Source organism: Leuresthes tenuis, unplaced genomic scaffold (genome assembly GCF_036924035.1).
Source record: "Leuresthes tenuis unplaced genomic scaffold, fLeuTen1.0.hap1 SCAF_5, whole genome shotgun sequence".
Taxonomy (NCBI): Eukaryota; Metazoa; Chordata; class Actinopteri; order Atheriniformes; family Atherinopsidae; genus Leuresthes; species Leuresthes tenuis.
The window spans coordinates 4,666,380-4,688,949 of NW_027325359.1; the positions used below are offsets into that span (position 1 = coordinate 4,666,380).

General features: G+C 38.8%; 1 protein-coding gene across 3 annotated transcripts in view; it reads left to right on the forward strand.

The window, feature by feature from the left end:
* LOC140306900 (excitatory amino acid transporter 2-like) overlaps positions 1 to 21,809 on the forward strand; it is a 29,263-nt gene extending 7,454 nt beyond the window's left edge. Inside the window, exons 1-11 of one of the 3 annotated variants that reach the window (XM_072385535.1) lie at positions 6,776 to 7,032; positions 9,675 to 9,814; positions 11,399 to 11,551; positions 11,866 to 12,116; positions 12,361 to 12,508; positions 13,511 to 13,637; positions 13,846 to 14,079; positions 14,191 to 14,385; positions 15,083 to 15,217; positions 15,335 to 15,587; positions 17,628 to 21,809. In XM_072385535.1, coding sequence (XP_072241636.1) covers positions 6,995 to 7,032; positions 9,675 to 9,814; positions 11,399 to 11,551; positions 11,866 to 12,116; positions 12,361 to 12,508; positions 13,511 to 13,637; positions 13,846 to 14,079; positions 14,191 to 14,385; positions 15,083 to 15,217; positions 15,335 to 15,587; positions 17,628 to 17,699 — 1,746 coding nt within the window. In that variant the 5' untranslated portion in view covers positions 6,776 to 6,994 and the 3' untranslated portion in view covers positions 17,700 to 21,809. Of the gene's footprint in view, positions 1 to 6,775; positions 7,033 to 9,674; positions 9,815 to 11,398; positions 11,552 to 11,865; positions 12,117 to 12,360; positions 12,509 to 13,510; positions 13,638 to 13,845; positions 14,080 to 14,190; positions 14,386 to 15,082; positions 15,218 to 15,334; positions 15,588 to 17,627 lie in introns of those variants that run through there. The other 2 variants (XM_072385537.1, XM_072385536.1) reach the window with 2 other exon arrangements.
* Positions 21,810 to 22,570: the final 761 nt, after the last annotated feature.

Sequence of the window (22,570 nt, forward strand, 5' to 3'; positions counted from 1 at the left end):
TTGTAAAAAACAGACATGTTCAAGCAAGATTGTTTTAACTCATCTCATGTGCCAGCTTTTCTGTTATGCCTCCACATTTTACTCAGGTCTTTCTTGATAATGTGTGTTTTGCTCAGCTCAGATACAAAAACGAGAAATGATCAAATTCGCAAAAATGAATAAATAATGCATACAGGCTAGATCTGAAACTGTCACGCATCATAGAAACGAGAGAATGATAACATCACAATATGTAGGCCTACATATGTTCCAAATGATAGTTACAGTGGTAAGCAGAGCATTTCATCCAGCATGAAGATACTATATGGCACACATCCAAAAAGCAAAGATATAGTTTGAACCAAGTCATGCTAAATGAATCAGTTGTTCTGGATGTCAAGGAATTTAAACTTTGTTGTATTTGTGAAAACCTACTTGACAAATTGTTATGTAACAATTCTTGGTTTCAAGCTGTCAAATTCACTTGCAACACACCTGGTACTCCTTTTGCATAATTTCAACTTCTGTTAAAAAGTCTGCATATCGAATAAAACCCCGTATTTTTCCTGAGATGTTCATGTTCTATGTGGTATAGTGTAATCCTAATACACATTTTAAATATTTTTATATTTTTGCTCTTCGCTAGTTTTAGGAAATGCAACTATTTTGTTAGACTTAGGCAAACATCATGGTTTGTTCTCAGCTTCTCTCCAATTTACAGGGGGCTACCATGACAAGTTGTTTCCAAGACAATGACAACACCAGCAGATAATATTTGGCAATGGCCCCAGGTTGCAGGGTACTGAATTACTTTGCATAATGAAAAATGATACTAGTAATACTGGTATAAAACTGCTACATTTGCAGCACTTTTGTCTAAAGTCAACTGCTGTAATATCCACCTAAGAAGGCTAAAATGCAACTTATAGTATTATTTTTTTGATTACCCTCAGAGGTTATAATTATGTCATTGATATATTAAAACATATTAATATTGACATTTCTTAACCATATGAAGTTTTTTTTCTCTCATTCTTGTAATATACAAACCCATGTTCTGGTCCATGAAGAACATTAGCTTTTTTAGGCTTAGGTGACATTTTGTATACTTTCAGTGGTGTGTGTGTGTGTAGTCACTGGGCTTAGCTGGCACATCTAATGAGCATGTGCATGTAATGATGTGCAGGAATGCTGTTTTCTTTCAACAATGTGGGGTGGTGTGAAGGGACCAGGGCATGGCTACTGGCTCTGGCTGTCCATGGTCTCTGCAGATTCCAGCGTTTAATTAGTGAAAAAAACATCCATCCTTCTTATACTTCTTCTTATACGCAAATCCTGGGTCAGACTGCGACCCCACAACCTCATATGTAGAATTCACTTGCATGTTTATGTGTCTTCATTCGCATCTACAATTGCATACAAATGTGAGGAGGGGGTATGGGGCATGTTAGGAGATGTGCACTGTGGCAAAAAGTGTGTTCTATTATCTACATGTATTTACATTTTAGAATGTGTCAGGTGAGTCTAGTGATGTATGAAACATGATTTGTGCAGTTATCTCATTTCACGGTGCCAGCTGCCCAACACAGATGTCAACTTTTCATGTAACCACAGATAACCTGACAATATGAAGCCCTTCATCTGACCTTCGTTTAATCCTTTCAGTCCACCTCTTGCTTATTTCCTCATCAGTTTGTAATTCAATTCTTCTTCATCAATCATCATGCCTCCTCTTTTCCTACCATTTGCCTTTCACCTTCCCCCAATACATAGCTGCTTATCTACCTGTATATTATATTTTTTGCTCTTTCACTCCCCTCACCCCCCCTGTCATTCCACCTCTCTGCAGCGTAGTGGGTATACAGTACCATAGTGGTAGTTGTAGTAGGGGGTGGGGTGGTCCTTCCTTACTGGCTGATTTAATGAGCTCCTGTGGGGATCGGACCAAAACCATCAAAAGCTGTGTGCTGCTATACTGCAAGTTCCGTTAAACAGATGCGCCTCTGCTAATGATAGTATTGTAGCTGACTTCATACACAGTAAGCATGAACACAAGAGCAGCCATAGGTGGAAAGACAGGAGAGATGACTGTGTCTGCAATAAGTGTGGAACCCATCATCTCATGGAGATGGTTGGGAGAGGCACAGTGGGAAAACCTCATGCATGCATGTGATCTTACTCTCTTCTCCGATCTTTTATCTTGGCAGCTGTAGGGAAGTGATGGGGGCAGGGGATGGTGGATGAGCAGTAATAAAATCCTTCTGGCTTCAGCTTAGAAGGACCTAGCTGAAAACATCACTGGCATCACAGTTAAGACTCTTAAAACACGATGAGTTATAATCATAAAAGCTGTGATATAGAATATGAATGTCACATGTTTGGGAGTAGCGATCTGAATTTACGGGGTAAAAAAAAGAAGGTTGAGGTCTAAGATGTTGAGCTGTGAAGCAGTAGAGTATGTTTTCTTTTGATTAGATACAGTCAAACTAAAGTTTACATCTGATATCATCCAGATTTATTGGAATTACTTTATTCATTTTTGTGAAAACGCGCCAGAATAATAGACTTTAGGACATAATTACAGTGGGATTGGACGCATCTGATAGACCTATGCAGAGCACTAGCACACTAGCCTCAGGATTCACAGAGACTCCCTCTAATGACTGCCTCATTATAGACACAAAGAGTTGTGCTAAACAAAGAGAAATCAGAGAGGCTACTGAGGGATGGGCACGCATGGTTTATTTATTCACTGCCAGGATGGTGATACACCCCGATTGTAAAATATAATGGAAGAAATGGAAAATGGGTTGAAAGGAGGGAAACTGAAATGACTTAAATATGGCTATTTCATGAAAAGCAACAGGACTTTAGCAAATTACTGCTCCTAGAGGACAGTAACTGAGAAAGAGATTGGTGATTATTTGAAGAGAAATTTCCAAAAAATACATACTGGCAGATAATGAGGACTTTGATATTATCTGAAACTTCAGTTATTTATATTTTAGAGTAATATTATAAGGCAGTCTTTTTTAAAGATAAATGTTGGCTTGTGAGGAGACCTGGTAGCTTGCAGTGATAACACAGGACCAGATCACCGTCAACTATAGTAAAAGCAGCTCATTCAGTAACTTTCAATTCATCTGCCTCAGATGAATTAATTTAGAAGTCAAAATAATTTCAAAGTATAAAAAGAACAAAGTTAGAAAAACATGGCTGCCTCCAATTTGCTTTGAATCTTTACTTTGGACAACAAATTCTCAGTTGAGAAAACAGATGAGCTGAAAATGCACTCAATACGTTTCTAACGTTTTATTAGGTCATCATTTTATCTATTAAACAGTTATCTAATAAAACATTTAGTCAGGAGTCAAGGTTGAAACACCTGAGGTATCAACCAGGACATGAAACCTATTGTGGTGTTTTCTATGAATTTTTTTAAATGAAAGTAAGACATTTCAGAGTTCCCAGTTGCCTCTGAATCCAGCGTTAGACTGTCACTGACCATGGTGCTTATTGTCTGTCCTGCACAGCTGCATATCCAGTTTGAAGGCTCAGCCTTCAGAATTCAGAATCCCAGTTTTTTTTCAAGGATAGCACTTTACTCTCATTCTAGAGAAGAGGTATAAGCAAGTTATTTAGTGAAGAAAATGTGGTCAAAATAAAGTATTCAAAACTCCTGTGGTAGTAGAATTACATTTTGTTTAATTTAAAGAGACCATTTTCAATAATCCATTACAAAACAAGCTGGTAAGCATGTTCTATATGCATTATTTCAAAATACTACCTAACAGTAACACTGCATTATTACACAACATGGCTTTATTATTTGCTTCATCTTGTTCCACCAAAATAAAAATCAGACTTATCCTTGTGTCATGTAAAATAAAGTATCATAAATGGTGTTTGTTGTTTTTGTCGATCAGAACGTATCACTTGCTCACGATTCATTGGTTAGTTATTTCATTCAGCCTGAGATGCGTTGGTATGAAACTGACTCGAGTGAATGTCAGAAAAAAAAAATCTGTTTCATTCAGTGTGCAGTTTCTCTGGCTGTGTGCCAGTCTTTGATCAGATTTTACTCTCACTCCAGGGCCCCCCCTTGGAAGTGGTTCAAAAGAGCATTAAAAAGGGACCACTGAGTGACTCTGCACCCTCTCTGCTTAGTTATCCAGTCTAGAGGATAAATGTTTAGGTTCACTTATGCTACGTGCGATATCAGGTGTGTGAACAATTGATTTAAATGCTTTAAACAACCATCGATATATATATATATAAACACACATACACACACTTACACAATGAAAAACAATTCCATATATTCGATGAATTAACTGAGAGAAAAGGGAAAGCAAAGTGTCAAACATCATTTTGTATTTTGCATTCACTGTCTCCCTTTGTGAAAGCTTTCTGGTGTGGTCACCTAGCTATCTCTGTCTGTGGGAGTCTGTCTGTCACTCATTGTATTTATCCCAACAACCATCTAGGAATAGATAACTGAGGGGTGTTGATTGAAAAAGCTCCCTTTACTTTTTCAGATGCTAGAATTTATCTCCCACTTCTTATGCACAGCACAACCTGAAGTGTTAGCTGAGGGCTTTTTTTCTTTCTTTTCTCTCTCTCTGTTTTTTTTTTTTTATGGGGGACTGTTGGTGAAGCGCACAGCTCCTGGACAGCTAGTATGTGTGAGCCCATTTCTTCCCACTGTAATGCAAGTGTCTGTGAGGCCCAAAGGGGCCAGATATATCCGGGCCCTGGCCCCGATCCAGTTGTCTTTACCTCACAGTATATTGTGATGCACCAATCATGAGAACGGGCACCGGGCCCCTCGAGAGACCAGTGGGAAACTTGTATTCTCATTTGCATGTCCCTCTCTGCTATCACATGAACTGAAAAAAAATTAATTAGACAAGTATAAACACACAACTAGCCCGTAATTCAAACTTGTTGATTATTATCTAAGCACCTGTTGTGAATGGTTGAGTGGCACAGTATGGCAAAGTGTGTGACAGTAGCTCATTAATTATGCAGCAGCACAGTGCCAAATAAGCTATGTTTGAAAACCTTTTGACAGGGTTTAAACGTTTTCCTTGTCTTCTTTTGTCTATTAAGTGAAACATTTTTCAGTGAGGTAAAGATGAAATACATGTTTGCCAATCTGTCAAGCCATATATCATCTGTATGTTTGTGTAGGCTGTGTTTGTGCTTTGGGTATGTGTTCGGCTGTACGCTTCCTCCTTCCCCTTCATCTCCTTCTCTAAGCCACACAGTGTTGCTAGGACAACCCCTCGTGGTCCTTGCAGCATCGCAGCGGCCCTCAATGCCAGCACTCAGGGAACCTCCTCGCACTGGGAAGGCTGCATAAAATTGGGATAATCGCCGTCGATTATGGGACACAATGGGCTGCAGCTTCTGAAAGATTCATTCATCCTGTAAAAAAGAGATTGTGGAGGGGGCAAGAGAAAGGGGCGCCTTGGTCCCTCCACTGCTCTCCCACGGTGGGCACAGGCATGACATCAGTGGCCTGAAAGAACTGGCATTCTGGACATGCCCACTGCCCTCCCCACATCGCTATACCCTTGCTCCCCCCTCCTGTCCAAGCCCCCTCTCTTCTTTTCTCGCCGCTGCCAGTTTGGATGCAGCGCTTGGCCGAGTGAGTTGGGGCCACTGCCACTGTTTGCGTGTGAAACAAAGCCCCTCAGAAGGAAGAGAGAGGAAGCAGAGAGCTTCACATGGTACCAGCCAAGAGTAGGGATGGCTGCCTCAACCTTCCCCTCAAAGGCCCCTCTTTTGGCTGAGAGGTGCTGGTGTGACCCCAGTCCCCCCATTCTCCCCTAGTGTCCCTCTCACTCTCTTCTGTAACCCCTTCTTCTCTGTCCTAGTCCCTTGCTCTCATATCGAAAATGCAGCCCTTTCCCTCAGAGAGCTCTTTGAATGAGTAAGACATGTCAAGGGATTTTAGATGAGGGATTTCTCATGACACAAACATTGCAAACAGAGAAGGCATTCCTCTGGCTTTTGTTGTGCAATTGGTCACTTGTTTGAAGAGGAAGTAGCTTTCCAACACATTTCCCTAATTAGAATAATGTGCTCAATACGATGTGAAGTCCCATGCTGCTGGGAGACTCGAGGGAAATCAGTGTGGCACCATCCTAACATGAATCACGCAGGTCATTTGTATTTTGAAGTTCAGTCTAGCTCAGGAGTTTTATCAAATAGCTAGATTATGTAAATCTGTATGTTGGAGTGTGTGTGTGACTTGAATATGTGCATGGAGTTTATGTTGTGGATATGTGCATGTATAATTCATATCCGCTCCCATAAGTACAGAGCAGCAAACCGTAACCAAACGTGTGATGCCCATCGGAACAACAAAGCTCCAAAAGTACAACATTATTGATGCTAAATCTTTTGCCTATTATTCCTCTGTTGTTCATTCCCTTCTCAACAAAATCACTACTGACAAAGCTCTAATGTCCACACTGTCCCATTAGTGGGCATCATCATGTTCATCTCTACCATCCTGGCATCTCTCATGCAAACTATGGAAGCTGGAAGAGTATGGAAGTGTGCTCTCTTGGAGATTACAGAATTCAGGGAATGGAGGGTCTCTGAGGGATTTGACAATTAAGCTCATATACTGACCCTTCTCTGCACTTGTTCTTTTAGGAATTTATTTACTTGAATGTCTGTTTGATGTGTGTGTATGTGTGTACTGGTGGAGTCAGGGGGTGGGGGCTGGGAGGGGGGCTTAGCAGACATCAGGATGGGGCAATCCGAGTTGCTGTGGCTGTGACTGGGTCTGGAGTCTGGACTGCTTTGACTTGCTCCTCTCTGGATGCTTTGGATGAGTTGGTGGGAAGCTGAGAGCGGCTAGCTGTCAGCAGAGCTCTGGTGTTTTCAGAGGCTGGGACCTTATCGGCTGACATTTTTGGATGGAGCATTTGTGATCCTGGTGACACTTTCTTGTACTGGTTCGCTCTTAGATACCAAAGCAGAGATTTGATCCTGGTCGATGTATATTGCACTTACCTCAACTCCGCCAGAAATGAAGTAAGTACTACGTGTTCACAGTTTGGAGCACAATGGGAGCCACATATTAGATTTATATAAATTACTTTATTATTTCATACTTTTTAGATAATAGAATTTTGTGTGCAAGATCTAAAAGTTTTGTATGAAGCACCAAAGGATGTAGCTTCTTTGGAGTGTGTGTGAATAGTGTATTAAAACGTATTTAAATTAGATATATTCTACTTGCAGGTGCACTTTTTTATAGGGATCTGCTTTAATTCTTCATGGCATTAGGATCCTGTAACACGATTAATCTGCCTAAAACCTCTGACAGGAATAATTGGTTTAAATAGATGATCCCATTAGAGTATGAGCAGAAGAATGCTGGGTGTGTGTGAATTCAGATTTTTGAAGTGGCCTGAATTATGTACATTACATATTATACATATTGAACATATTTGTTAAATCTGATTATAATCAAAGAAGCATGCTTTACAAAAAGCTATCAACGGCTCAATGACATTTATTTTCATTAGCATTTTCTAAAAGATGCAGCCTAGACTCATTTAACTCATTTTCAAAACCTTCAGGCTTCATAGAGTTATTTGTTAGGGCTCAGAAGATTAATTCTTAGCCTATCAAATGTTAATCAAAGCCAAAATCATGTACTACATGTTAAAGTACCCTGTAACTTAAAAAGCCCACATTTCTTTTTCCCTCAGTAGTGAAGCGATGCTAAATAATGCAGCTAGTACAGAAGCTGATGACTCTTTGCTGTACTTTTACATATTCATCTGTCATCTGTCTCTTACTTGGTGGAAGAGGTGCTAATGAGAAGGTCGTGACAGAATTTCACCCGCTTCCTTTCTTAGAGTTAAAAATAATGTAATGGAGAGCAAAAAGGGAACTTTCAATTAGCTGCAGTCATCACTCTTACTGTAATGGTATGGAATGGTAGTACTTTGTAATGCTATTTTTTCAGTTCTTTATTTCTGGGCTCCTTCAGCTTTAATGTGAAGTGTGAAATAAACAAAAAAAATAGGGGGGGTTAATTATTTTCCTGCATGTATTTTCTGTATTTCACACCTCACTTTGAAATTAATAAGAAGAGATGAGACTGGTCCATCTGTGTGCCTGGAAGCTGACCAGGTGGTCTTCGTATAGCCAAGCTTTCAATGCTGTGGTACAAAAAGCGTGAGGAATTGTGCATCAATGTGAAAGCCTGTGTGTTTATGGGGAATTATCAGTGTCCACTTTTACAAAAATAATAAGGTCACAAAGCACCTTTATTTATGAGACCTGCCATGTTTTGATTTGAGCTATGTTTTCCCTTTGATCAAGTTTTGAAGAAAAACTAATCTACCAGCATGATTAATATCTTTAAAGCATTTTAACTTCAAAGTGGACTATAGGGGAATCATTTGAGAAAAAAAAAAAAAAACTTTTTGACTGAAGCTTTCTTTTATGCGTTTTTGACTATGAACCTCCAGGGTGAGGTGAAAGGTCAATGTCACATTATTTACTCTTTGTTGATTTTGAAAGTCCTCACAACAAATATTGTCATAGGCTTATTGGGGTTGGATGGAAACAGAGACATTTTCATTTTCTCATAAACAAAACTAATTAAAAAAACGAGCAAGGTAAGTTTGTGGTTTATTCCAGCAACTTGTCACAGTAAAAACAAGCATAGAGCTAAGATACCTCCCTTTTTCTTTCTCTGTCTGACTGATTCAGACATCTGCCCAACTGACAGCAACAGACACAGCTGGCTTTCCTTGTGGAAACAAACTCCTTCACACGTCAATGGCATGCAGGAAACTGCTTTTTTTTTATGTAATTGCCAATCACTGCTCATCAAATTAAATACATTCAGGTCCCTCTTCCAACAATTAAATGTGAGTGTTGGAGTGACTTGTTAAGCATTCTCATGCAGACATGCCTTCATCTGTTTCTCCGTATCATATGTGGGGTCTGAAGAACGTAGACCTGCATGACATGGTGTATGTCTAATTGTAATTGGTCAAACGCAATCACATTACAATAACTCTGTAGTAGTTTCAAGGCTGTTTGACATGTGCGTTCTCAATTTCAAATTTGGATAAATCTTCTTACAATAGCTGTTTTCAATTAGACTTCTTCTTTGTCTGGGATTTGTTAAAATGTGTGTAACATCTACCAAACTGTATTCACTTGTGTACATGGATATAAAGCAGCTGTATCTGTTAGAATATTCTAAAGAACACTGACTTTTTGGGAAGCAGCTCAAGATGCTAAATATCTGAGGTATCGCCCCAAAGGGCTGCGGTTTACTAAGCAGCAGCTTGTAATCAGCTTCCATCTGTTGGATGCTATAGTAACCATGAGCAGTGTTGGACTGACAGTTTGGTAACACTTGAATGCTTCACATTGTATTCATAGTGCACATTGCACTATTTTCTTTTTAACTCTATACAGTTTTTAAATGCATGATACACAAATGATTTGTCCTCTATAATGTGTCACTATCTTTCTTTGGAGTTAAGAGAGCCTTGTTTTTTCTCACGGTGGCTGCACACGGCATATGATTATGTGATGTCTACTGATGAATAAATGTGTATGGGTGTGTTTCTGATGGTCTTTTCACTTAATGGTTTTCCATTTAGTAAATGGCTACTCTGTCTTGTTCTCTCTCTGTGCCACAGTGCCAACAGTATGCCTAAACAAGTTGAGGTGAGGATGCATGAGAGCCACCTGGAGCCCATTGAGGCCAGGCCGCAATCCAAATGTGCCAAAATCTGCTCCAAATTGTCCAAGAACCTCCTGCTCACACTCACCGTCCTTGGTAAGTTACCTCAATATATATTTTTTCTCTGAAGACTGTAAAAAATGCTGGCATGCTAAAGATAGAGGCTGACGACCACTGAGTTCAGTCATTGGTTCTGCAGATTGCTTGTAATATGAGAAGAAGATGCCATCTGTGTTCAGTGTACCTGACAGTAAGATGACTGGGTGTTCTGCCCTTCCTCAGTTCTATGCCACCTGTTGCTATCAAAAGCTCTGTTCCAGGCAGTGGACACCCAAACAGCCTCTGGTGAAGCATGACAAGTTGTTGTGATTATAGCAGTGACTCATTGTGCTGCAGGGGGAGACAGCAGTGATGCAGTTTATGGTTGGATCTTAAATTAGGTTTGTTTAATCATAGTGTTTATTTTTATTTTACATGTTGACTGACAGTTAAGTAGTCCCTTGTAGTCCTAGATCATTTAAATTGAATATGACTGCTTGAGCATGTGTAGCATCTCACAACACTTGAAGAGAATCTCACAAAGTAAGTGAGCCAGCATGATCGTTGATCATCTGTCACTTGGCAGATAAGAGCCTTAAAGGAAACTGGCCAACACGAAGGAACAGGAAATCAAGTGCCATCCAAAACCAGGATGTGCAGGATGTTGCTAGACTTAAGGAAAAATTGAAGCACAGAGGACAGCTGAGATTTAAAGAGGGAAAAAACTGAATGGCTTTTGATTCCAGTGTGTGTTATTAAACAACATATTGAGCTGTGTTATCTTTGGCAAAGGAAGTACAGCCGCAGGAGGGATGATGGAGTTTTGTCGGGCCTCAGACAGACAGACAGACACAGAGGCCAACCACTAGGCCTGGTCAACAGGGGGGTCAGAGCACTCAGAGGTCAACTTTACTTTCTGGCAATAACAGTGTGTTTCAGGAAAAAAGAGAGCTTTTTGGAAGAGGCACATGTCTCTGAATCAATAATAGCTTTATGTGAGATGAACTGATCTTTCAAATGATACACTGTTCAGGGTTCTGGAAACTGGAGGAGAAGCTATAGTCAAGGGAGAAGTATAGCAGAAATAACTCAGCACAGCACAAAGAGTGCATGGATTTATGTCTTCATCTTTACTCCTCATTTATTGTATCTTTTTTTTTGTTTTCTTGGCTTGGAAGATGAAGTGAAAAATATCGTCAAAGACATTTTAAGTTTGCTTTTATTACAGGTGCATCAACAGATATTCTGACGTTGCCTCGTCCCCTCACCCTACTTCAAAGAAATCTGATCTTTATTCCCCATGGACTTTACTCTATCTTAGCAGGTTTTTGTTTTTGTGTCCTTCCTAAACATGTAGCAGACAGCCTCTTGCATAGCTCTAAACAGCTGACTTGATAAGACGGGAGTAGTTATTACGATGTCTTAAGGACAAAGCATAAGAGAGGCTTTTGTTATTTCTTTGTTTGAATTCAACTTCTTGACAGTGGCACAGAATACAGCCATAGAACAATTATTTGAATCCTTTGCAGTTGTATTCTCATTTAATATCTGACTTTCTTTTCTCTGAAATCTTATGGTCTGAGTTTATTCGATATGTACTTGTAAAAGGTAAAAAAAAACATGTTTTGCACTTCACTTCAGGTGTGATCTTGGGAGCTGTAGCAGGGATGTTGCTTCGTGTTGCTTCCCCAATTCACCCAGATATCGTCATGGTGATCGCCTTTCCTGGAGATATCCTGATGAGGATGCTGAAGATGTTGATCCTGCCTCTCATCATCTCCAGTTTAATCACAGGTTCTCTATCAATTATTACAATAGATTCCAGGTAGAATATTTTAAATGATATACTGGCATCTTTGCATTTTATATCTTAACACAAGGGGACAGTGAGCAGCTCATGTGACGTGGTGTTTCATTACAAGAGCTAATGAATTCCATATCTAGTCCTTCCTCTGCTGTAGAACCACTAAAACAGACATGATAGAGCACCTTGAAATCACCTCCTGAGGGTTTCCACATTCATCCCTCATTCCCCACAGTATTGAGTCAACATTTCCATTCAAAAAGTAATTACCAGGTAAATATGATCTTGCTTGTTTTGGGTGCAGGTCTGGCCGGTCTGGACGCCAAATCTAGTGGTCGCCTGGGCACTAGAGCTATGATATATTACATGACAACCACTGTTATTGCTGCTATCCTGGGAGTCATCTTGGTATTAGCTATCCATCCTGGCAACCCCAAACTGAAGGAGAATCTGGGCGAGGGACAGAAAAATGATGACGTGTCCAGCTTAGATGCCTTCTTTGATCTAATCCGGAACCTGTTCCCAGAAAACTTGGTGCAGGCTTGTTTCCAACAGGTAATAGATGAAAAAAGAGATTGTTATCTGCACTTACAAAGTCTGTTAGTGAGATAGAAATGTCAGTCCTTGTCTTACATTTGGGGCATCATTTGATATGAAAACTAGTATCAAATTGGAATAAACAACAAGATGCACCAAAAAATAATAAAGTAGCACCAACATAATAGTTGACTTAAGCAGATCAATAACTAGCCTAATATCAGCCTTTTAACTTATATATCTTGTATATCTTTTCCTTCAGATCCAAACAGTCACAAAGAAGATAGAGGTGGCTGTTGAGGAGGAACTCAATGCCACTACTGTGGATGGCTTAGTGGCTAACATTACCAAGGAGCCTCAGTACATCATCAAAAAGTCACTGCAATTTAAAAGTGGAATGAATGTTTTGGGTATGTAATGCTGTACAGATACATGCTATACAGAGTCCGTAGCTCTTCTTCTGACACATTCCTTTCAGCTAAAGGCTAACATCAGCATGATAATGTGCTCACCATCAACATGTTTACATGACACAAGAAAAAAACAAATTGAGTTAGTCAGACCAAAAAAAAAACAACTTGTAACATGCATGTAAACATGTTAGTCTGACTGGGATGGTGGGAAATCAAAGCTCTCAAAGTCAGACCAACACCCAGATAATGTGTTGGTACTCAGATAATTCTGCATGTAGATGTTCAACTGGACTCAAATGGGCCCAGGTGCTCTACACCTGCTCCAAAGTTCCATTTCTTTGCAACTTCTTGTAAATACAGCAAAATCCATATCAACAATGCCAAACTCCCAATAAAGCTTCTCTCATTCACATATTTTTCTTTTGTCAGACCACTAAACACACCAGAAATTGTGACTGAAATACAGCCCATTAAGAGCACTCGTTAACCATGTGGTCTCTTAAAGCCTTTCAAGGCTGTTGCTCTGTTCTAATAAACATAACTAGTCGTCATATGACAAAATCGGTATTTACCCACCACCATCTCCCCTCAGAGAAAGTTAGAAGCGGAAGAAGGTTTTCAACATTTTCTCACACACCTCACAGTATTGCGTGTCAGATACCTTGGTAATTTGATTCCCTCAACTGTGAATGTAACCATACTGACTAAGCTCATGACCTAGCAGGTCACTCAAGGACAGCTGTTGATGATGGAAATGCCCAAAATTCTTAGCTGGTGAGATGTTTCCATTAATCAGGACAAGTTAGGTAATCATCAAAGTCATTAAGATTCATCCCCAATTGGCATCACTGATATCTTTGGTGAATTTCACAGAGTATTGTTTCAATATCTCAGTCATAATTTAGAGCCATGCTGCCTCCATAACCCTTACAATGACATCAGCTCGCCTGTCAACACTGCCATTCAAAGTTTGAAAACTTTTATGATTTTCTGTCACAGGTCTGATTGGCTTCTTTATTGCATTTGGCATCTGCATGGGCAAAATGGGAGAGAAGGCCAGACTCATGCTTGAATTCTTCAATATCCTCAATGAGATTGTGATGAAAATTGTCATCATGATCATGTGGTTAGTATCACTCATGATTCATACTGACTCATTTATAAAACCCATTGAAGTCATTGAAGTTAGAAATAACTTTTTTGCTTGATTTTAAGTTATTTCTTGAGTCATAACATTTTAAAAAGATTACATTAAACAGAGTCTGCCAGACTTTACTGACAACTTTGTTGTAGATTTAACATAACAAATAACACATGGCTTTTCACCCAATAAGGTACTCTCCCTTTGGTATTGCGTGTCTGATTTGTGGCAAGATCATCTCCATAAAGGACTTGGAGGTGGTTGCCAGGCAGCTTGGCATGTACATGGTGACTGTGATTGTTGGCCTCATCATCCATGGTGCAATCTTCCTGCCCAGCATTTACTTTGCTATCACCAGAAAAAACCCCTTCACTTTCTTCTTGGGCATCTTCCAGGCCTGGATCACTGCTCTGGGGACAGCCTCCAGGTCAGTATCCAGATGGATGGATGAATAAACATGTCTTGTTATTCAAACAAATGATCATAAATTAATTATTATGGAGTCTACAGTCTTTCTCCTTTCTGCTTTTTCCTCCAGTGCTGGTACACTGCCGGTCACCTTTCGTTGTCTGGAGGAAAATTTGGGTATTGACAAAAGAGTGACTCGTTTTGTGCTCCCAGTCGGTGCTACCATCAACATGGATGGAACTGCCCTGTATGAGGCTGTGGCTGCCATCTTCATTGCCCAAATGAATGGTGTTCACCTTGACCCTGGTCAGATTATCACAGTCAGGTCAGAAAAAACACCTGTGCTTTGTACTAGAATGTACTTGATTTCAGAGGTTACAGTCAAGTTAAAGTTCAGTCTGTTAATAAAAAAACTTACCTCTATTACAGTTCAGCCAAAGCAGAAAGATTAGTTTTTTATGAAGACCTGGGTATAAATGAGGTCAGGCAGCTGCAGTTCAGCAGGCAGTGTTAGTTCTTGATAAATGATGACAAACTCAGCAGTGGTTGTAAAGGCATTTAACAGTGAACAGAGAAGGCTGTGTGGCTCAAACGAGCCAATTTAGAGAACAAATTTACAGTGGAGCAAATAAACCAGCATGAGGAAGCAGCAACAGTGCCATGCCTCATGCCAAGCAGGAAGACAAACAGCAACTACAATCTCTTTTTCATCAATCTTTGCCAAATGCTCTTATAATAGAGTGAGCTGAGAACGGATGACCTTCACGCAGACATTTTTATGGCATATAAATCCATGAAACCTCAAAGTAAACATCCTAGCCTGTCTCATATTTAAGGACCCACTCTGATGCTCTGCTGCCAACTGCTCTTTACCGCAGGGATGGAATATCTTCATCTGTAGCTGTGAGATGCATCAGTGTCATGTTCATTAGCGTCTGAAGAGTGGAGTTTTGAAGGATGTGGTTCGGTGTAGGGTATGCGAGGAATGTGATCGAGTGCTTCTTTCCTATGTTGTCCTTCAGTCTGACAGCCACCTTGGCCAGTGTTGGGGCAGCCAGTATTCCTAGTGCCGGTCTGGTGACTATGCTGTTGATCCTGACTGCTGTTGGCCTGCCAACCCAAGATATCAGTCTCTTGGTTGCTGTTGACTGGCTGCTGTGAGTTTGATTAGAAAGATGTATAATGTGGTCACTCCTCTCTGCTCTTACATTAGGGTTTTGTTTATCCTGCATGTACAAAAAGCAGCAGTTTTAACTCTGTGTCTCTCTCCTCAGGGATCGATTCAGAACCTCAGTGAATGTGGTGGGTGACTCCTACGGGGCAGGCATTGTGTACCACCTGTCGAAGGCAGAGTTGGAAGAGCTGGATTCGCACGCTGCGAAATCTGACGACATCGAAATGATGACAAAGACCCAGTCTTATTATGATGATATGAAGAATCACCACGAAAACAATTCCAACCAGTGCGTCTTAACCGAAACTGCCTCCACAACTGCTAACAATTCTGTCTTAGTAGATGAATGCAAGGTACAATTAATGCTTTCAGACATAGAGACTTCTATATAACCCTCTTTGGTTGTTGCATGCTCACCCTGCACTTATGCTTGAATCTGTTCGCTTTGCATTGCACCTTTTTTTCCCACACAATGATGTGAATACACCCACTGTTTATGTCACAAGTGAAGCAAGAGAACACCAGCTGCATGTGTATGCACAGTATGTATACAAATTTCTGAAATAGCACCTTTTGTGTTGAACAATCCAAAATTTAAACCTTAAGTCAAAGTGTGATAATCATCATATCATACAAATTAAGGATAAATGAGCTTGCCTTCTTTGATTAGACTACTCAACTTTACCTCAAGGTGTGTCTGATTATAAGTATTCAATTGATTTGTTTCTCATTTCCTCTAAAATTTAAGATAGAGAGAAGGAAGTGTTACAGCTAATTAGCAGCTCATATATTCCTTACACACACCTCTCTACCACACTGTCAGTGAGTTATTCCCTTGCAGGGTTTTTGCATTTCGACACCATCTATTTCTGCACATTGTGAGAACTGCGTAGTGAAATCACAAGAAAACATAACACATGTTGAGTCTAATCGTTAAATGTATTCAAGGCTTTCATGATATTATACAAGGGTTCAGAGAGCCTGTTGTGTGACACACACACATTCGGGCGGAAGAGGTCTACTGATGAGCCTATTCATTAATTAAAGAACGAAGGGTGTTGCCTAGCAACTCGGTTAACTTGTCACACAGGCAATCTGTCCAAAGTAAAAAGTTAGATCCTCCTCCCTGAGTCTGTATTGATTCACGGACATTTGCATATAAATGTGACACAAAGGGTTGCTATTTCAAGGATAGACCGCATCATTTTTGTTAATTTTTTTTGTTTTCTGTTCTGTTTTGCTTGTAAATACTCAAACTTTTAACCCAGTTGCAGAATTACCGTAGAATGCCTAGAAAAAGCTAAAACATAACAATGCATTCATTCTGCATTCTGTAGTGTCTGTACCTTGTTTTCAGAGATGTATGTGTTTTGTGTTTCCGATTTATTCATTTGCATTTTTGATCTATTTTTTTTTTTACTGCTTGCTAACGTCTGTGGTCATCATAAATTTGTGGTCTGTTCCCAGGTCAATAACAGAAATTTCTCTGTTAAGACTGCCATAAACAGACGATCATCAATGGTTGTCCAGAGGTTACCCTAAGACGCTTTGTTTTAATTGCCAAAACACAATAACAGCAATACCAAAAAAGGGAAGAAATAAGAAAAAGGTTGCAAAGATTTCTGGCTTTACAGGGATAGTAAGTTTATAGTCTTATCGCAGATAAAGAATGTTTCCCCACCTTATACATTCCAGCACAATTATCAAAAAAAGAAGCTGTGATGAAGGCCAATGAATGAAATAGATTTTATATTAGTTTACACAATCATTAATAAAAACAAGATCAAACTGTAGCCTAACTGTGTGATTTGGTTAAAATCGCATTTTAGAGAAAAAGTATTTTATTTACACCTTTTCAGAGTCAGAAATGAATGAATACATTTTAACCAAACTTTTTTGATATAGTTGGCATATATTTAATTCATATCAAATTGTAGCATTGGACCACTTTAGCTCAATTGCTGAGTGCCAATAAGATCAAATGACATGATTACTATGATCTTACAGGTAAACTGAAAGACTAAGCTAGTAAACTAAGAGAGTGAAGTAGAGTGATGTAGGGAAGGCCCACAAACATCAGATCTAAAACATTTGTTTTAAAGCGCTCTATAAAAAAGAAAAGAAAAAAGAATAGCATGCAGCTGTATTGATTTAATTTATTTTTTTTTTTATGGCATGCATGAATCACAATGAGTATTGCTTTATAAGCTTTATAAAGCTAATGGAACAGTCAGGACCGATTAGCAGAAACATGATATTATCTCAAAAGTGGTAGCACTGAATGTCATAGCACTGAATGCCAATTAATAAATTGGAAGTTTATTAGAAACTCTTTGTGCTTTTTACCTGTGCCTTGGATCCGTTGTTTAGATCTCACTGCTAACTGCTTACAGGTAACCTCAGCCACGAACGGCTCTGCTGCGGAGTGCATGCTTGTTGAGGAGGAACCATGGAAACATGAATAATGGCAGCACAGAGATCCCCTGCTCCTGGGCTCCACAAGCTTTCCTACCTGGTGATAAAAAAAGAGCAAATGAAAGGTCACATGAACAGAACTACTAATTGTTTTGTTTTTTTTAATGTAGTTTTCTTTTTTATTAGTTCCTTAAAACGTTTTTGTAACTGTCTATCTGATTTATATGTAACACTAATTCACTTAACCGTGAACCGATAATAGAGGTATACCTCACCTGTTAGAGCGCAATTATATCCTCTTTAGCAGATACTTGCACAACATACTTCAAGGCTTGGGGATGGAAGGAAAAGAGGGAAAAAAACGTTAGATAAGCCATTCTTAGCAATACATCCTGATTGTATGTTTATATGCAGAGACAAAATGGCTGTATAACACATAGATGCACTGAGACCAGCTTCCAATTTTCCAAGGATGAGTGGGACTTAGATATTATTCATGACAGCCAATGTAATCTGTGCTAAACATTTGTGCTTTGCATCCCTGTCAGTCATTTACAATGTGTGCCCAAGGCCACTGCTCTTTCATTTCAGCTAAGTCTCCCATCTTAAGTCATAATTGTTTTTAAAATGCATCTGATTGCAAATAGTCAAGTATTACCTGCTTTCCCTGGGGTCCAGCAAAGTGATCAAAGGGCAGTGGTCAGAACAGGAAAACAGCTCGTAACCTATACGCATTATCAAAGCGGAATTCTAAAGCACAAAACATTCCATGGAGCCCATTTTTATTCTCCTTTGTTTTTTACTTGTTTGTCTACTGTGAAAAAAGGGGCTTTTTTTATTTTCACCTATTGAGGGAGATTTGAAAATTAATTTATTTGCTTGAGAAAGAGCGACAGACAGTGTTAGGGTTTAAAACATAACCAAGTCAACAAAAGGGACCAAACAGGAAGAAAATCAATCAACTCACAGAGCCCTACGAACTGCCTCCTGTATGTCACATGCAACACGTCGTCACATTTTACCAATTGTCCATTTATAGCTGGGTGACGCAGCACCTTATACTTAATGCAAAGAAAATCACTGCCCTAAGTATGAAATGTTTATAGAGCACTTTTTTCCCCACCCCAAAGTAGCTATTTGATGCCAATGAAATTAAAAGTGAATTTTAAAAATTAAAAGTAAATTAAGTAAAGTAAGAAATTTAAGGTCCTGAATCAAAGTAGGGATTATATAGAGCACATATAAAGCAAAAGAGCGTAAATGAAGCCAAAACGCCATTGAGTTAGATTTTAAGTAAGTGGCAGAGACAGAGTCATTTTTTTATAACCATTCCATGACAAAACATATCCTACTTCAAGTCATTTTACAAACAATACAAGGAATAGTAGTTACTCAGGCTTGTATGTTAACTCTTTCACAGAGTATAACATGTTGTAATCCTAAATGTTTACTTGCTCACTAGGGCATTACACCTCAAGAAAATGGCCTCCGAACAGCACAACTTTTGAAAGTATTGTCTATAGAAATAATAGAATGGTCACAGTTTACTTCTTTGCTCAAAAAAGTCATTGTATGATGATGTGATGGAAAGGGAAGATTCCCAGCACATAAAGAAAGCACACATACATTATTAAGATTACATTCCAGTGGTTCAATGACCATGTGAACCAGTGTATTACCTGAAAGCACAGTTAGAACACTGATATAGCACACAAGGTGAAGCAGCTTAAGCATTTAAATAAGAAAAAAAGAGAAAGTAGCACAGCACTCAGCTGTCAGATGGATTCTAGGCTTGTTCAAATAGAGACAGATTATTGATATAACACTTTGGGGAGGCTTCCTGTTTAGCCAAACCCAAAACGGTTAACAAAATGTTTTTGGGTTTTATTTTTCTTGCCACCAGAGCTCAAGACTGTTTCTACAATCCCTAGATGCTGCAGCCGTGTGTCCGCATTAGTGAGAGGATATTTTCGGAGACTTAAAACAGATCAATGGATGCACACAGAAATTCAAATTATGCCTAGATGAGGCCAGCTATCAGGTAATAAGAGTATATGCTTCTGAGCGAAACAAATGACTTTTAAAGATGGCAAACACACAAATAGGACTAATGGCTGTTAATCTTTTTTAAGTCTGTACGAATGAGAAGTGAGACTTCTGTGATGTGGATGTGAATTTGATCTCTTTATCAACATTGAATCCTTGTCTGCTCTCTTGTTTCTTTTTGTCTGTGCTGTATAACAACCTTGCCTTGAAGGTATTCACTTCATACAAATGCCATTAAGATTAACAATAGGGAACTTAACACAGCACTTAGTGCCGCACTCTGTCCTTTAGTTCATGACAGTCTCAGAAGACTTCTATTTTTTTAAGCTCGGCTAGCTAAAGTGTGCTTTGATACAACATAGTGCACACTTGGTGTTCTGCTCAACACAATGAAGGACTGATGTATACTCACAAACAAAATGCACAACACAATCAGCTGGGTTTTTACCCTGGTGCACACACACATACACATTGTTAAAATACATACACGTTTAAAAAAAGTACACATTAAAAACACTTATAAATCTCAAAGGTCACTACAGTTAGAATTGTAATCGGTGAGCTGCAGAGCACAGCGCTGAACAACCCTATCAGGCTCTTTGTGCTCCATCTTTTCACCTTGTGATCTTTGGAGGGGAAAAAAAAGAAAAAAATATTAAAACATCTCCAGTGAGGAGACAATGCAGACCATAGTGTCACTGATGGGGACTGAGTGTTGGACCACTATTATGTTCAAACTCACAGTTTTAGAAGCATGAATTAAATAAAAAATATAATTATTTTTTTGCACCACTATCTTAAAAGCATGATATTTTGAAGTGCCTCCATGCACTTTGTGTATATATTGTAGGTAACAGATATTTTTGTTGGTTTGTTTTATTTCTTCTTGGTGGCATTGAACGATATGTAGGAATATAGTTTCATTGCTGTGACATTTTAAATGTAATTCGTTAGGAGAAAAAAAAGATAATAATCTATGTCCAGAGTAAAATTAGATTAGACAAACTGTATAGAGAATTTGTGTAATAAATTGTTGTTCTTTTTTTAATTATCTAATTGATGTTAACAAGTTGTTTTACTTACCTGTCACACACCAATATATAAATATCTTTTTTTGTATCTAATGTAAGCATTTTGAATGTTTGTTCCATGAAGATATAAGCAGTGTGAATTCATTTTCATTGTACATACATAAATATATAATTGTTCTGTTCAGTGGTAATGCAGACTTTTCCTGAGATTACAGTGATCCTTAAACACTGTTTGCATGAATAAGAAAAAGAAAGGATGATAAAGAATGAGATAAAAAAGAGCAAAGGGAAGTTTTTTTTTTTCAAAGGGGGTTAACCATAGGTTGAGATTACTGTTATAAAGGTTCCTGAAAAGAAAGACAAAGGAAAAGGTCACATTTACCCTGTGTATAGGATGTAGTGAGGAATCATACCCAGCCAAGTTAATATGAGTGTAAGAACAAGCATCTGTGGGATTCTGGTGCCTATTACAGCATAGAGCAACAATCCTCAGGTGACTCATCTGAAACATTTTTTAAAGGAGGGAAACGGCTTTAGTCTCAGGCATCTCTGTTTACCTGGTGCGTGTGCGTTTAAAGCTGCAAGACGTGGATGTCTAGATCTATTAGAATCTGTGTAAGCTTTCAACACGACACATCACACATTCCACATCTGTCGCGCCATCAACATCAAACGGTTCACAGATATCCCACTCGGTAAAATGCCTTTAAGCCACTTGCCTTTTTTTGCTTTTTACACATAAACTATATGCACACACAAACACCCGATGCTCGCTCAGCTAAATGCTGCTGATCACATGGAAACTGACTGACAACAAAGAGTCGGCATTCCTTTAAGCTTGTCCTTTTCTGCTGAAATGTGTCTTAAGAAGAATTTCCTAATTAGAGATCATGGCCTGTCTCCAGCTGCCTACAATATGCTTTCCTGATCTTACTTTTCTTGGCCTGCCCTCCATGTAAAGCTGTTGTAGTCTCAATGTAAAGGCAGAGAGGATGTGTGGGGAAAATAAACAATTGGAAAAAAAAAAGAAGAAAAAATATCCTTCCTTGGTCTATGGTATACATGAAAATCTGTTTCTACATATCAATATGTGTTGTACCTTTGGTGTACATATACAAATATAACTAATAAATGTTGATTCATAACTAATATCTTGGTGATCTTTGTTTTCTGATTTTTCTTCACCTTTTCCCATCATGTCACATAAACACTAGATTGATTGACATGTATCTTGCTCAGCTGGTCTTATATATCCACTCTAATGCTTAAACATAATTAGGTTATTTTATTAGCTTAGATGGAAATGTCATACTTTCCACTCCACAGCATTGATTTAACAGCTACAGAGAAAAGGGGAAATTCATCCCAAAGTGTAAAGCAATAGGTCGTGTAGATTCTCAGCCACTGAAATTATAGTATTTGTTTAAAGAAAATGGCAGCCACACCTCTCATTGACTCAAGAACTAGCTAGAAAGTCCAGACACCTTCTCTTTACAATGGCCTAGAAGGCTGAGAATCTACACATCCATGATGTTAGACTTTGCTAATCTCCAGGAATATCCGCACCTGTGAGCATGTACTAATTTTGCATCAAATGAGAGCTTCGTAAAATGTTTGTGACGTTGTGACTTTTTGTGCAACTATTGGAAGTAAAGATGTTTCTTAAAGTCAGCTTCAAGGGGCTGTTTAGCACTCTCTTTCTTTTAACATTTCAGAGCCATTAGCTACATGCAGTTTTTACATAAAGACTTTACACACTAATGCTTCAGTGTGAATAATTTAATAGTAACATATTAATCCATTTTCAGTTTTATTCATATAGCATCAATTCACAATAAATAGAA